This window comes from Suncus etruscus, chromosome 2, assembly GCF_024139225.1.
Source record: "Suncus etruscus isolate mSunEtr1 chromosome 2, mSunEtr1.pri.cur, whole genome shotgun sequence".
In the NCBI taxonomy this organism is placed as follows: Eukaryota; Metazoa; Chordata; class Mammalia; order Eulipotyphla; family Soricidae; genus Suncus; species Suncus etruscus.
The window spans coordinates 133,820,968-133,838,509 of NC_064849.1; the positions used below are offsets into that span (position 1 = coordinate 133,820,968).

The 17,542-nt window shown below is 41.2% G+C and overlaps 1 protein-coding gene across 5 annotated transcripts in view; it reads left to right on the forward strand.

Moving 5' to 3' along the window:
• Window positions 1–17,542, forward strand: part of PDE8B (phosphodiesterase 8B) — a 262,958-nt gene that overhangs the window by 121,697 nt on the left and 123,719 nt on the right. For 2 of the 5 annotated variants that reach the window (XM_049766043.1, XM_049766046.1), the window contains exon 2: window positions 16,682–16,741. The exons of 1 other annotated variant lie outside the window; for it this stretch is intronic. In XM_049766043.1, the coding sequence (XP_049622000.1) occupies window positions 16,682–16,741 (60 nt within the window). The remainder of the gene's footprint in view (window positions 1–16,681; window positions 16,742–17,542) is intronic. 2 more of the 5 variants (XM_049766044.1, XM_049766047.1) reach the window with 1 other exon arrangement.

The following is a 17,542-nucleotide window of genomic DNA, read 5'->3' on the forward strand; positions in this document are numbered from 1 at the left end:
GCAATGCTCAATACAACTGTATGGACTTCATAATTCTTGCTTGAATCTTGTTGTGTTGGGGTCACCAGAATCACACTCCAGGGGGTTCATACATGCTAGTCATATACCCTCTACTGATCTGTTTTTCCAGATCTCTCATCTGTCACTCAAACCAGAATCTTGTATATTGGTATACTTCAGAAGGGGTATACATATATTGGTATAATTGCTCTCTTATAGTTTTAGTTACTGATTTTAATCTTCTATTTAAGCTTTGGCCTTATCATAGATATGTGTATATTGGAAAAGATTATCTCAGATACTCTCTGTGATTTAGGGAGTCTCAGAATATAGCCCCCACAGATAAAGTGACACTGCTGTATGTTTTTGCTTACAAGATCTTTTTTTTTTGCTTGTTTGTTTTTTTTGGGTCACACCCGGCAGCGCTCAGGGGTTACTCCTGGCTCTATGCCCAGAAATCGCTCCTGGCATGCTCAGGGGACCATATGGAATGCCGGGATTTGAACCCTTCTGCATGCAAGGCAAACATCCTACCTCCATACTATCTCTCTGTCCCCTATAAAAATATTTTTAAGTCTAAAACATCATTTGAAGACAATAAGAGATATTAATAAATCCAAAGAAACCAAATTATCCATTATCACATAGTGTCAAATAAACCTATATTGATGGTATCACTATTTATGTAATATTTAAGTAGTTATGGCATTTTCCCCTCCCTTATTCTATGTGCAGGAAAAAGTTCATCAATTAGAAATGTCTTTTTCTTTTTTGGACACAGACCATTCTTGGATATTGTTGCTTAGAGATTTTTATATGTTTACAGCTTAAAAGCAATTATTTTAATGAAATAATTTACTGTATTCCTTTCAAAACATAATAAATAAATAAAACAAAATAAATATAAATTCTTTCAGCATCCCTGATTTTCTCCTACCTACATGCTCCAGTCCCTGCAGATTTCATAACAAATGTCTGCCTCTAATTTTTCTCTCTTATTCTCCCCTCCACAACTACCCAGATGAAGGTTTCTCTTGTCTACTCCAAAGGTGCCTATCTTTTAACAAGATTCTCCATCTTCAGAAAGGCAGGTGGCAAACTTCCACAGTTTTGTCCTTACTAAGTCCTAGATGATGCTGTGACAGCCTTGGGTACCACTCTCTGAGAGCCACTGAGCTACATCCTTGTATATGGAGAGAAACACAAATGGCAGCATTAGCATCGATGTGTTCATCTTTTACTGTGCTTGGGAGTCTCCCCCCCCCCCCCCCCCCCTTCATCAGTGGACACATTAGTATCTCCCCCACTGAACTCTTCAGAGTTCTGGGAGAAGGAAAAAGATTAGTGCTGGGGGATCGCAGACAACCAGCTCAACTTTCTGCTCTGAAATAGATTACTTTCATACTCCAGCTGCTCTTTTCTGAATCTAGCAATGTTCATATTTTGTTTTGATGTTTTAAGGGGGAGTTGGATAGCTTGGAGGCTCAGGGCTTATTCCTAGAAGTTCTGAGGAGAGTTTCTTGGGGTTCCAGGGATTGAACTCAACTCAGCTAATTGCAAGTTAAATGCTTTAACCCCTGTATGGTCTCTCTAACCCTGCAAGGTTGTTTTTAAAAAGGAAGAAGCAAAGAACTAGTATCAGAGACAGCTGAATTGGTTTGTAGAGTACTGGCCTTAAATGAGACCCTGAGTTCAGTCTTCTGAAATGTGTATTTAGAGGGTTCTGGAGCCCCCACCCCCAAATGCTGCTTGTCCACCGGCAACAAGCCCACACTATAGGGTTAAGCATCACCAGGCGTTGCCCTTCCGCCATTTTAGCATTGTGGGGATTGCCTATATAGTCTAAAAGAAGAATAAGCCAGTGCATTTTGAAGTGGGTTTTTTTTCCATTTTTTAAATTTGGGTTTTTTTGTTTTGTTTTGGGGCCACACCCGGTAATGCTCAGAGGTTACTCCTGGCTATACTCAGAAATCGTCCCTGGCTTGGCGGACCATATGGGACGCTGGTGATCGAACTGAGGTCCATCCTGAGTCAGCCAAGTGAAAGGCAAACGCCCTACCGCTACGCTACTGCTCTGGCTCATGTTGCACTGAGTTTTGTTGGAACTAGTGAACAAAAAGAGGAGTCAAGAAGAGACTGAAAAACAGGCAGCTGCTCAATATATGAAGGGAGCAGCTTTGCTAATCAAGGTTACTCAGTCAGGGGCTCTGCTTAAGGAGTGTGCCAGGCACATACAAATAGGGGTACACTGTTCATCTTGGCTATGACTGGGTTTAACTCTGGGTACCATGCAGGGTCTCAAACTCGTGGCCCGGGGGCCGTTTGCGGCCCTCCGTACAACATTTTGTGGCCCTGCCCTAGAGGAATCTTTTTTTGTTTTCTTTTGTTTTAGTTGTTTGGATCACACACCCCCAATGTTCAAGGCTTACTACTGACTTTGCACTCAAGGATCACCCAGACTTTGCCTCCTGCGGCCCCCAGGTAAATTGAGTTTGAGACCCCTGGTAGATGGTCTTAGCCACAAATTTTATCATAGGGGCATGCCCTGGGGAGCATTGAAGGCAAGTCAAACCCACCTTCTCAGGGATGGTGGTGGTGAGGAGTCTTGAATTGCCCAGCACTGAGCTCCAAGTCAGCAGGCAGCCTACAGCTTTTAATTGCCTTTCCCAGCAGCTGTTGATGGAAATCTGGGCAGGGCTTCTCTCAGGGGGCCTTGTCCTCCCTCTGCTTTGTTTGTTAGAGGAACCCCAGAAGTGCCTGTTATGCTTGTTGAACTTGTAAAGATGTTGAGGTTCTAAGGTAATCATTCTAAGGCATCATTGGTGCCAAGTAAGATTTGTAGCCAAAACAGTATAGACATTAGCATTTTGCAATTAAATTTCTTACTTGCTAATTTGATGTTGGGATTCTCTTTTGTTATGGAAGTCAATGCTAGAGGTTTACTCATTACCCCTGATGTCCACACAATATATGGAATTAGAGTTTTGGTTTTGTAAACTACACACACACACACACACACACACACACACACACATACACACGCTGAATGTTCTTGCCACTAGAAGCAAAAGCTATGACTAAGAAATCCTGAATTGGGGTTGGATGGAGAGAGTACCTGAGGTGAGATTCTGGCCTTTGCATAATGCCTGATCCCAGTTCTATCCCAGTCACAGCATAAGGGACACTGAACACTGCCAGGAACACAGAGCCAAGAGTAGCCCCTGAATCATCCTGGATATGATCCTCAACATCCTCCTTTCAATAAGTTAATATAATAAAAAGCCAAGGCTACTTCAGGGTCTTTAGGATACTGGTGTGAGATTCTCCTGTAGCCAGAGAGGAAAGACATTTTGCTATTGGTTCTCTAGGCAACACTGCTTATCAATGATAAAACCAAGGCAGGCAACATGGATAATTGAAATCCACAGGAAATTTCTCAAACTCATTTTTAGCAGATGGTTTCTGTTTCAGTGGCCTGTTATATGTACTTAAAAGAACTGCTGACCATGTAGCAAAGTTGATTGATTTGAATATCATCCTGCTGCACATTCTCCCATCTTCATCTTTAATGTTCAGAAGACGCATCCCAGGATGGAAGAGCCACAGAAATGAATGCTTGGGTTTTTCCACAGCCTGGATAACCGCCTCCTGAATACTCAGACGTTGCCTGCTTCACTCTTGTCCTCTGTTATACAATGTCCTTTCAAGTGTCTGAAGTCATCTTCAGTTTCTATTATCAGTAGTGTCCCTAGTAAAGGAAAGGAAGTTAGTGGAGGGATGTCACGTTTTGCGGTTGCCTTTGAATTCCTCTGCCCTGAGTCAGGCCCTGGACTTGACCTTGGGAATCTGGAACTGGTGTTATGTTTTCACAATCTCAGCCAGTGACACTGGTTGAATAGTTCTCCTCAAGAAAACCTTGATATGTCAATTTTTGCATATATGTACAATGTAAAGGTATTTGCATCATAATATTGAAGTGCATTTAGGATTATCCTCAAGATTCCCTGCTCCCCAAAACCTTTTATGCTCATTTTTTTTGAGTACTCACTATATCACAGGTTGGATTCTGCCATTGTTTTTCTTTCCATTTTATGTTTGTTTACTTTTGGGCCACATTTGTCAGTGCTCAGAGCTTACTCTTAGCTTTGCACTCAGGAATTACTCTTGAAGAAATTTGGGGGACCATATTGGGTTCTGGGAGCAAACCCAGATTGGTTTCATGACACACAAGTACCTTACATGCTGTACTTTTCTCCAGCCCCCTTTTCTTTCCATTTTAACACATAATTAAAATCAGACTAAGTTTTTTCTCAAGGTTAAAGATGAAATTATTGGTAAATCATTTCTTTTTTTCTAATGTCTTTGCTGAGAGGTGAGCCTTGCCTCCATGTCTGTGTCTGGATAGATGACATCTGGTGGGTTTTGCTTTTATTTTTAAATTAACATGAGACTAATCAGAGGATGCCCTCCCTCTCTGTAGTCTGATGTGGGGTGTGTGTGTACTAGCTTCCCAGGAAGATTCTCTAGCTAAGGAAGTTCTACCTCTTAAAAATCAGCCTTGTCACTGACAGTAGAAGCAGCAGAAACAGCAGGGGACTAGGGAGAAGGCCCTGGTAGGGGGCAGTAGGAGCTCTTTCTTGTGTCTCTTTTAGTACCCTGAGACTGGCCAAAGGGAGGTAGCTATGCTGTCACTGGGTACAATCTATGTGGCTGTGACATCATAGCCACACTGTTCTCATTTTCCCCATGTATATCAGTTTCTAGCTAAGTCCTTCACACTGTCTGTGGGTCATTTAAATACTACATCACTGTATACTATCTTAAGTCCTTCCTGGAACAAGTTGAGTCTACCAACAAAAGCATGGCCTTCCAGTTAAGGCTGGTTTAGCCTTATATCTCAACTCTAGTTCTTGCCTTCCTTTCTGGAACCTTGATTTTTTCTTGGGGTGGGGAAACTCAATCAATGGTGTTCAGGAGCTATTCCTGAAACTTTGCTCAGGAGTGGTCCCTGGTGGTACTCAGGGTAACATATGTGGAGTTTAGGATCGAATCCAGATCAGGAGCATACCAGACAAATGCCTTAATCCAGTGCTTCTCAATTCTTTTTTGTCATGCTCCCCTAGGAAGAAGAAAATATTTTTCGGCCCCCCCCCCCACATGACTGTAAATAGTATCTTTATTAAAAAAACTTTAACCTGCAAAAAATATATATATATATATAATTTGAGCTGATTTTTTAATCAGAGGTGATATCTGAATTAATGGCTACAATGAGCACATTTTGCAATGTATAGCTTTTCGAAGCGGGGTTTGAAGCAGAACACAGCAACTCTCAACTTCAGAGACATACAGAGACATAAACACGGGGTTTAGCTTGTGATGACAGTGTTTGCCGAGGTCCCCTTTTATGGAGCCCCCCTTTATGGAGCCCCACACCCCCCCCAGGGCCATGCCCCACTATTTGAGAATCACTGTCTTAATCCCTGCTCTGTCTGGCCCCTAGAGCTTTGATGTCTTGAGCTACAAGGACTTGCTCTGGCTATGACAAGGTGATGTTCTTATCAGTGCATGACAATGGCAATACAGAGTAGTTACTTTTCAAGATCTCCTGAGAACCAGAACAGTTTCCTAGGATTTCATTTTAAAAAGTTTTAGAGAAACTGATTACTCCTGGTATTTCTAGGTGGGGAGAATTCACTAGAGCAACAGTCAGCAGTGCTGGAGAATAGAGACATAGGTTTTCATGGCAGGAACACCAGTTTTCCTTCCTCACATATAAAAGACATGCACTCTAACTACTTCAGCCCTTTTGGGGAATTTTATTTTGCTTTTAAATTTTATTTATTTATTAAAAGAAATGCATCACATAGTTGATTATAATTCATTTGTTTCCTGGTAAGTGAAAGCAAAGTTATTGAAAACAAATGGAAATAGAAATAAAAATAAAATGGACTAGAAGGGCCGACGCAATAGCACAGCAGTAAGGTATTTGCCTTGCACGCAACCAACAAAGGATGGACAGCAGTTTGAATTTCGACATCCCATATGGTCCCCCGAGCCTGCCAGGGGTGATTTCTGAGCACAGAGCCAGGAGTGTCGCTGGGTGTGACCAAAAAAAAAGAAGAAATAAATAAATAAATAAATAAATAAATAAATAAAATGGAATAAAAAAAGAAAAAGTACAGTAGCAAACACAATGGTTAAAATTATTGGTATCTCCAATAAAGTAATTAATATAATTAGAGGAATTAATACAAGTAGAAGGTTTAGTATGTTCTTGTTAGTTGTCTGTTCTGTTAAATTGGGGTATCCCTTTAGGGATAATAGAATCAAACAAAGTTGTCCAGAAATTCAATACTGATACTATGAATTTTAGGGGCATATACTCAGCTGCCAGGCCTCCTGGAAGAAGAAAGATATAGGGGAAGTTGCCTGCACGTGATTCAAAAATCCCTGGTAATATCAGCCCCCAAACCAGCATACCTGAAGTATGGTCAAATTGGTGTCCACAAAAGCATTAGGAATTTTAAATAAATATATATATGTATATATACATACATATATACCTTACCAAATATAGACTTTACTGAGAGGAAAACATTTAAATGTTTAGTGGCTGCTGCTCAATAAATATCAACACAAAAATAGTTTTCCAATTAAATGTAATATTTTAAATTCATTTTGCAGTAGTTAAAATGTGCAGGAAATTACAAAGTATAATGAATACTTATATGAACTCCTGTGCTTACAAAATAGAGTGTGAAAATATAGTTGAAAATCCTGATATTTCTTCTCTGAATACATTCTGTTTCTATTGCAGAGCCATTTGTCTCTCGGGAACTTTTAAAGAGTTGTTTGTTCTATGACTATGTAGTACTGAAGTTTGTATTAAATGTAGATTATATTAAAAATACAAGGACTGGGGCTGGAGAAATAGCATGGATGTAGGGTGTTTGACTTTTATTCAGAAGGACAGTGGTTCGAATCCCAGCATCCCATATGGTACCCCAAGCCTGCCAGGAGCAATTTCTGAGCATAGAGCCAGGAGTGACCGCTGAGTGCTGCCGGAATTGACCCAAAAAACAAACAAACAAAAAATAAAATACAAAGGCTTGAGAGATAGTACACACACCAAAATTTGGTCTTGGAGGAGGGCAGTTAAAACTGAAGTGGGGCTCAGCAGGCTTTCTTCTTTGAGATGCTGCTGGCATATACTTGGAGTGGCCAGGAAATGTCTCTCTCTTCTCACAGGCACTGGGATTGTTATTACCTGGGAGCCCAACCCTCTTCAATTTTGTGCTCCTCACTAACTGTCTCTTGCTGGTATCATAATCGAATTGAGGGCCTGTGCATTTGCAGTGGCTCCCAGTTCACTCTTGGAGGGGTAGAAATTTGGCCCAGAGATATCATTAAATGGTCTCTTGTTCAAAATCACTCTGGTGGTGAGCAGGCAGGGAAATTGCTGAGTCTGAAGCTGAGCTCTGCACACTGTGCACTCATCTTTCTGTACACTATGCCTGCCTGTGGACATATCATCTTCATATTTCCTCTGCAGACTGCTATCTGGTGCAGGCCACTGGTCCATACAGGACAAGTGGAAGTCACAGAGCTAGTGGGGCTTGTGAATTCCTTGGACACAGAAGTCAGGTTGTGGTGAGTGAGAAAAAAGACTGAGGAGGGAACAACAAGCTGAGAAATGAGAAGCCAGAAGTGTTCAGGATAAGAGGTGGTGGTAGATAGGGTCCTGCACTGAGGTGGTGGCACAGGGCCTGCAGCTGTGACAGATGAGGGGCAGGAATCATGGAGAACACCTCAAGGCTTAGGGTTCCCCTCCTGGGTATGTATGGTGGTGCAGTGACCTGAGTCATTCATAAGTTTCCTCTGATTCTAACTTGGTTTCATTTCTCTATCTATGGGCAGTTGTGCTTCTTCTATAGGTGAATGAGCAAGAAAACTGCTAATGTGGAACTGTGAGGAGGCTACAGAGACCCCAGGAGGAGAGGGGACATCCCTTTTGTGGGGGGACTTTATTACTTGGTGCCCTTTTCTGGTCCTGGAATCAGTACTCATCCCCGGAGTTAAGATTGGACTGTGGCTCTAACCTGCAGACAGCAGAAGGGTACAGCAGGCACTCTGCTAGCCAGGCTCTTCAGTTATGCCAGGTCTGCTACAGAACCCCTTCACTCAAACCACCTGGCAGAGCAGAGCCAAGAGGTCCCTGTATTTAGCATAGAGTCCACCATAGGGATAGAGAGGTCAATGAATTTACAGCTAGCTGGTAGGTTCGGTGGAAGGCCAAAGCCCCCAGCATCATTTTTTTTCACACAAAATGATATATGATTGGATGGCAAGGGCATGGGGGTTTGGTCTCCTAAAAGAGCAGGTCAGTAACTTGTCCTGTTTAGAAGCAGATTGACTCTATGCTCATTGGGAGTTATGCATGGGCGGGGAGAGGAGGAATGAAATGGAGAAAGAGCAATTGTTTTTGTTCTTTTTGGTTTTGTGGTTCACATTCGAGTTGCTGAGGGGCTACTTCTGGTTCTGTGTCAGAGGTCTTGATTGCTCAGGGTAATGTGCAGTGCTACAGTCAAACCCAATCTTTCCACATGCAAAGCATGCAATCCAGTGCATTAAACTATTTCTTGGGTCCCCAAAGAAACATCTAGGGTCTTCCAAGTTCTGCTTAAACTGGTCAAGCCTTGGGCCCATGGTGATTGTGGAGTCTCTGGATCTGTGAATTCTGAGGCTTGTTGGATATTATACATTTTCAGTTAGAGAAGTGGGCCATCACAGTGTGTTAATTGCAGGGTAAATGCCCAGATAATAGTAAAGCAGCTGCAGCTTCTTAGCACAGAGAAGAATGGGCATTGCTGAGGTGAAGTCCAGTTTTCTAGCAGTGTTTAACGAAGTGGGTGATGACACTCTCTGGGGGACATTGGAAGATGAGGGGGTGATCGTGACCTCAAATGCAATCGGGGACACTATATTTGTTCAGTTAACACATAGGCATATGTTCTGCAATATGTGCTAAATAAACCAAATTCAAATTTCTACTTGAATGTTTTATTTAACATAAACTGCACAACAAGCCCCCATCCAAGGGAGCACTGAGCAATTCTTTGTCTGAAAAGGGGGAGGTAGACCAAGTAAGTTTGAGAACCTCTGGTCTAGGGAAGTTTTAGAAATCCAGGTAAGATAAAAACCGGCTAACCTTTGCAAAAGCTGGCTCCCTGTGTGTGACACCAGGCGGGGAAAATCCGCAAAAGTACACCGGCCCAGTGGGGCTCAGCTGTGAAAGACTGTGAGTGTGACCTGTCTATGTCTGTCTACTGTCCTCTTGCGTGAAACTCTTGCGAGTGGGGCAAAAAGAGGCTCCAGCAAAGCACGGCCACTCCGCTTCGCTACGCGGCCGTGCACTCTTTCTAAGGAAAGAACTCCATTGCAACAAGAAGGAAAAATCACACTAAGAACGGTGCTATATCACAGAAGCAAACATTTCTCTCTGGACTGTCTTCTCTGTTGCATGCTCGGGCCTAAGATTTGACCCAGTGTGAGGCTTCATCCACGGAGGACTCCCCTCCCATAGAGGCAAGTCAGCCCATCCAGAAAGGGAGGAGCCAGAGGAGTGTGCTGCCTACATCATATAGACAATGAATACCACTACAACACGTAGAAAAACCCACAATACAAGTGTGACAATGGGGAAACAACGCAGGCCAGCATCAGACATAGAGAATGAAGATGACAATTCTGAGGACCAGATAATGACTGAACAACTAATCAACCTCTCAGATAAGGACTTTAGACTAGCAATATGGAAGGTGCTCAACAGACTCCAAGAAACCATGGATCGAGTTGAACAGAACACTAATAAGAACCAAGAAAATATGAAGGCAGAAATGACAAAACTCCAAACTGAAATAACATGTCAACTAACAGGACTGAAAAAGTCAGTAAACGAAGTGAATGACAAAATGGATAAGCTCTGGGACAGGGTATCAGAAGCTGAGAATAGACTTGGTGCTGTGGAAGATGAGATACATAACAATTCCATACAGCAGGAGAGATTGGACAAAAAACTTAAAGCAAATGAGCAGACAATGGAAAAATTAGTCAAAGAATGGGAACAGACGAAAATAGAAGTCTATGATAAGATCAACAGAAACAACTTAAGAATCATTGGAGTCCCAGAGACCCAGGAAGAAAATTTCCAGGAAGAATCAATGGTCAAGAACATCATTAAAGAGAAACTTCCAGAGCTAAAGAATATATGTGATCAAATCCTGCATGCCCGAAGAGTACCAACCAAAAGAGACCCCAGAAAAACCACCCCAAGACACATCCTAGTCACAATGACAAATCCCACAGATAGAGACAGAATTCTGAAAACAGCAAGATCAAAAGGGGAAATCATGTTCAAGCAAGCTTCCCTGAGATTTACAGCAGACCTGTCACCAGAAACGCTCAATGCCAGAAAGCAGTGGTGGGATATTGTGACAAGACTGAATGAAATGAATGCTTCACCCAGAATACTATACCCAGCAAAACTCACTTTCCGGTTTGATGGAAGAATACATGGTTTCACAGACAAAAAACAGCTCAGAAACTTCACAGACACAAAACCAGTCTTAAGAGAAAAACTGAAAGACCTAATCTAAGACAAGACTACCCAAAAGACACACCAAATTTTGAAATAAAGATGGCGTTAAATCCCAGGACAATTCTTTCTCTCAACGTCAATGGACTAAATGTACCAGTTAAGAGACACAGAGTGGCTAAATGGATCAAAAAACTCAATCCAACCTTCTGCTGCCTACAAGAAACGCACCTGAATAGTCAGAACAAACATAGACTCAAAATAAAAGGCTGGAGAAAAATTATCCAAGCAAACAACACCCATAAAAAAGCTGGAGTGGCCATACTAATATCAGATAATGCAAACTTTATACTCAGGAAGGTAGTAAGGGACAAAGACGGACATTTTATATTAATCAAGGGGTATGTAGAGCAGGAAGAATTCACTCTCCTAAACATATATGCACCGAATGAGGGGCCAGCAAAATATTTAATACAACTGTTGACAAATCTGAAAAATAATATCAACAACAACACAATAATTGTGGGGGACCTTAACACGGCTTTGTCAACACTGGACAGGTCAACCAGACTGAAACCCAACAAGAATATACTAGACCTGAGGAGAGAAATGGAAGAAAGAGGCCTAGTGGATATATATAGGACACTCCATCCCCAGAAACCTGGATACACATTCTTCTCCAATGTACATGGGACATTCTCCAGGATAGACTACATGCTGGCACATAAAACATACCTCCATAAGATCAAGAGGATAGAAATTTTGCAGACTACCTTCGCTGACCACAAGGCTCTGAAATTATTTGTGAACTCCAAAGGGACTCAGAAAAAACACTTTAACACCTGGAAGTTAAACAGCCTTATGATCAATAACCAGTGGGTCCGAGATGAAATCAAGGAGGAAATAAAAAGGTTCCTGGAAACAAATGACAATAAAGACACAAACTCTCAGAACTTATGGGACACAGCAAAAGCAGTACTGAGAGGAAAATTTATAGCTTTGTAAGCACACATCAGGAAGGAAGAAGGAGCTTACCTGAGTAGCTTAATGACACAGCTAATAGAACTAGAAAATGCTCAACAAAAGGACCCAAGAATAGGAAGACAGAAGGAAATAACAAAGCTGAGAGCAGAAATCAACGTAGTGGAAACTCAAAAAACAATCCGAAAGATCAACGAAAGCAGAAGTTGGTTCTTTGAAAAAATAAACAAGATTGATAGACCACTGGCAAACCTAACAAAGAAAGAGAGAGAGAGAAACTTGATAACTCGTATCAGGAATGAAAAAGGAGAGATCACTACTGATATGACAGAGATTCAAAGGGTAATCAGAAACTACTTTGAAAAACTCTACGCCACTAAAAATGAGAACCTGGAAGAAATGGATAAATTCTTGGACTCTTATAATCTTCCACGGTTGAAGGAAGAGGATGTAGCATATCTAAACACCCCCATCACCATTGATGAAATTAAAACAGTAATCAAATGTCTGCCGAAAAACAAAAGCCCAGGTCCAGATGGATTCACTAATGAATTCTATCAAACTTTCCAAGAGGAACTACTGCCAATCTTGGCAAGACTCTTTCATGAAATTGAACAAACAGAAACACTTCCAAATAGCTTTTATGAAGCCAACATCACCTTGATACCTAAACCAGACAGAGACGCTACCAAAAAAGAAAATTACAGACCAATATCACTGATGAATGCAGATGCAAAGATCCTCAACAAAATCCTGGCAAATAGGATTCAATGCCTCGTTAAGAAGATCATCCACTACGATCAAGTAGGTTTCATCCCAGGAATGCAAGGCTGGTTTAACATCCGTAAATCTATCAACATAATACACAACATCAATAACAAGAAAAATAAAAACCACATGATCATATCAATAGATGCAGAGAAAGCATTTGATAAGGTCCAACACCCATTCTTGATCAAAACTCTCAGCAAGATGGGAATGGAGGGAACCTTCCTCAATATAGTGAAGGCCATCTACCACAAGCCAGTGGCAAATATTATCCTCAATGGAGAAAAACTGAAAGCCTTTCCTCTAAATTCTGGCACAAGACAAGGCTGTCCTCTCTCACCACTCCTTTTCAACATAGCACTGGAAGTACTTGCTATAGCGATTAGGCAAGAAAAGTATATCAAGGGAATCCAGATAGGAAAGGAAGAAGTCAAGCTCTCACTGTTTGCAGATGACATGATACTCTACTTAGAAAACCCTAAAGACTCTATCAAAAAGCTTCTAGAAACAATAGACTCATATAGCAAGGTGGCAGGCTACAAAATTAACACACAAAAATCAATGGCCTTTCTATATACCAATAGTAATAAGGATGAAATGGACATTAAGAAAACAACCCCATTCACAATAGTACCACACAAACTCAAATATCTTGGAATCAACTTGACTAAATATGTGAAGGACCTATACAAAGAAAACTATAAAACTCTGCTCCAAGAAATAAGAGAGGACACACGGAAATGGAAACACATACCCTGCTCATGGATTGGCAGGATTAACATCATCAAAATGTCAATACTCCCCAAGGCATTATACAGATTTAATGCCATCCCTCTAAAGATACCCATGACATTCTTCAAAGAAGTGGATCAGACACTTTTGAAATTCATTTGGAACAATAAACACCCTCGAATAGCTAAAGCAATCATTGGGAAAAAGAATATGGGAGGAATTACTTTTCCCAACTTTAAACTGTACTACAAAGCAACAATTATCAAAACAGCATGGTATTGGAATAAGGATAGGTCCTCAGATCAGTGGAATAGGCTTGAATACTCAGAAAATGTTCCCCAGAGATACAACCATCTAATTTTTGATAAAGGAGCATGAAATCCTAAATGGAGCAGGGAAAGCCTCTTCAACAAGTGGTGTTGGCACAATTGGATAGCCACTTGCAAAAAATTGAACTTAGACCCCCAGCTAACATCATGTACGAAGGTAAAATCCAAATGGATTAAAGACCTCGATATCAGCCCCAAAACCATAAGATATATAGAACAGCACATAGGCAAAACACTACAGGACATTACAGGCATCTTCAAGGAGGAAACTGCACTCTCCAAGCAAGTGAAAGCAGAGATTAACAGATGGGAATATATTAAGCTGAGAAGCTTCTGCACCTCAAAGGAAATAGTGCCCAGGATACAAGAGCCACCCACTGAGTGGGAGAAACTATTCACCCAATACCCATCAGATAAGGGGCTAATCTCCAAAATATACAAGGCACTGACAGAACTTTACAAGAAAAAAACATCTAACCCCATCAAAAAATGGGGAGAAGAAATGAACAGACACTTTGACAAAGAAGAAATACACATGGCCAAAAGACACATGAAAAAATGTTCCACATCACTAATCATCAGGGAGATGCAAATCAAAACAACCATGAGGTACCACCTCACACCCCAGAGATTGGCACACATCACAAAGAATGAGAACATACAGTGTTGGCGGGGATGTGGAGAGAAAGGAACTCTTATCCACTGCTGGTGGGAATGCTGTCTAGTTCAACCTTTATGGAAAGCGATATGGAGATTCCTCCAAAAACTGGAAATCGAGCTCCCATACGATCCAGCTATACCACTCCTAGGAATATACCCTAGGAACACAAAAATACAATACAAAAACCCCTTCCTTACACCTATATTCATTGCAGCTCTATTTACCATAGCAAGACTCTGGAAACAACCAAGATGCCCTTCAACAGACGAATGGCTAAAGAAACTGTGGTACATATACACAATGGAATATTATGCAGCTGTCAGGAGAGATGAAGTCATGAAATTTTCCTATACATGGATGTACATGGAATCTATTATGCTGAGTGAAATAAGTCAGAGAGAGAGAGAAAAACGCAGAATGGTCTCACTCATCTATGGGTTTTAAGAAAAATGAAAGGCACCCTTGTAATAATAATTTTCAGACACAAAAGAGAAAAGAGCTGGAAGTTCCAGCTCACCTCAGGAAGCTCACCACAAAGAGTGATGAGTTTAGTTAGAGAAATAACTACATTTTGAACTGTCCTAATATTGAGAATGTATGAGGGAAATGTAGAGCCTGTTTAGGGTACAGGCGGGGGTTGGGGGGCGAGGAGGGAGATTTGGGACTTGGGTGATGGGAATGTTGCACTGGTGATGGGTGGTGTTCCTTTTATGACTGAAACCCAAACACAATCATGTATGTAATCAAGGTGTTTAAATAAAAAAAAAATTAAAAAAAAAAAGAAAAAAAAAAAAGAAATCCAGGTAAAATAATTCAAATAAAGGCACCATTACTGTACAGAGAACTCTTCTTCAGTCATATACTTTTTGTGTATCTGTAAAGAGAGAAAAGTTTTAAAAACACAGTATGTGCAAAAAAAGTATTATTAACAAAATATATTAGTTAATCACTTCTCTTTGTGAAAGAGAATAAAAATGTCTGCCATAGAGGCAGAGAGGGGGAAGTAGAAGGGGTGGTTTGGAGGGAAACGGGAATATTGGTGGCAGGAAATGTGCACTGGTCAAGTGTGTTGTACACTGTATGACTGAAACTCAGTCATGAACAGCTTTGTAATTGTGTACCTCATGGTGATGCAATTAAATCACCATTTAAAGAACTAAAGAATGTATTTATAAAAATAATAAACATTAATTACAAATAAATAATCTCCCCTTGCAATAAGGCTATGGTCTTTTAGCAAATATAATCAAAGGTAATGGTTACAGAATGATGCAGCTGATTGTCAATGTTTTATTTCTTTTTTTTTTTTGGTTTTTCAGGCCACACCCATTTGATGCTCAGGGGTTACTCCTGGCTAAGTGCTCAGAAATTGCCCCTGGCTTGGAGGGTCCATATGGGACACCAGTCCTTCCTTGGCTAGCGCTTGCAAAACAGACACCTTACCTCTAGCACCACCTCACCAGCCCCAATGTTTTATTTCTTATAAATGGGATATGTTTATTTCCCAGAGAAAACTGAAAAATAAAGGACATCTGCCTTACTTTGTAGTACCTATTATAATTTTGCTCTTCAGGGGTTGGGGGTGGGGGGGGAGACACCTTTGCTGTATACTCACAGTCCCTGGAAGTTAAACAGTGTTAGGATGAACACTTAAATTCAGCCCTGTAGTTAGGGGGACTTGCCTCCTCTACAGTTACGGTAGATGACACTATTTAAGGAACTAATTCTGAGACAGCCATTTATTTGTGCTAAACATGCATAAGAGAATGTCAGTTACTCTTCGTACAAAGCAAAGAAGGAAAATGAGACCTCAATATAGGCCACTTCTTAAGCCATAGAGATGCTTTATCTTCCACAATTGAGATAAATATTTCTCTAAAATTCATTTCACTCATAAAATAGTGTATGTTTATTATTGAGGTCTGCAGTTAAAAATAACCCCAAATCTTACCACTGAGCATTTATGAACAAAACCTTGAAGACTTTCTTTTGGGGGGGTTGTTTTCGGGGGGCTTCAAGATACTGCAGAGTACACCTAGCAAAAAGCTCATAAATTAACTGACCACTCAGAAATCAATCCTGGACCAGTGCTCAGGGATCAGTCCAGACTGGTACTCAGGGCTCACTGCTGGAATACTTAAGAGAGCATATGTAGTGCTGGAGATCAATTGCAGATGGGTTGTGTGCAGGTCAAGCACCCTACTATTTCTCCAGCCCCCTTGTAGCTATTTCTGCTGTATCAACATTTGTGTTCTTACATTTGTGTTCTTGTACAAAACCAGGGTGGTGTTATGCATAATGTTTGGGGGTTGTTTTGTTTTGGTTTTGGGTCATACCTGGCGGTGTTCAAAGATTATTTCTGTCTCTGGCTCTGTGCTCAGGGGTCATTCCTGGAGGTGCTGGGGGCGAGGGGGTGTCCACATGGAATGCTGAGGATCTAACTTGGGCTGACCGATTGCAAACATAAATGCTCTACCCTACTGTGCTATCGCGTCGAACCCATGTCCATACTATCAGACTGTAGTGTCTGCCGAAGGATTTGTGGTAGTACCCCGGGGGAGGATGGATCTTTCTGTTTCTGGGGTTTCACTCTGTCACTGTTCTTTTTCTTAGCAGGTTTCTTCTTCGGAGGTGCGCATCGGGCCCATGAGACTGACGCAGGATCCTATTCAGGTATGCCTCCCTTCTTCAGTGGGCTTGTCTCCAGAGCATGCTGTTCTGAGTGAGAGTCCCACTGTGAGACTGTGAGAGTCTCCATTCTCCATAGTGACACGAGAACTTGTGAAGCACAGGGCTCTGTGTGTATACGGTTTTCACTGAAGTCACAGTTTAGAACTCAGATACCACTTTGATGCCTTCCCAATTACAGTCTCTTCAGGATAGCTGACTTGATTGCTAGTAGCATTGGGGATGAGTGAGTCCTGGTTTAGCCTCTTACCAGCTAGGTAAGACCTAGCTGACCTCACAAGTGTGACTCATTTTCCTTCCAATTGCCCTTTCTAGAAAGGAGGAGTAACAATGCTTCTGCCCTAGTGAAGTTGGGAGTTAAATGACTTTGAGAGCCTTAAACCCAACCTGGAAATGGAAGACACTCCAATGGGAAATAGTGGTGTTGGTTGTCTAGATAAGAGACAAAAATTTCCCTTTCTTTCTCTGCATGATATTTAAGCCACGTGGCATTCTAAATCCTTATTTTTTTTTCTCTGAGTGGCCTGGGCTCCAGAGATTAAAAAAAAAAATCCAACACCTACCTGCAGTGGCACCCTGTCTTCCTCCCATGTCCTGTTCCCTCTTCTAAAAAATATGTGTGAAGGAGTTTGTACCCCCTTTAAATAATTAAATCTCTATGAATACATTTGTCACTTTGTTAAATGTGAACTTCCTTATAAAAGCTGGAACATGTTAGCACCCGGAAACTAGTCCTGTGCTTGGGAAGAGGGAAAATTCAGAAAGGATTAAGTTAATCAGCATGTG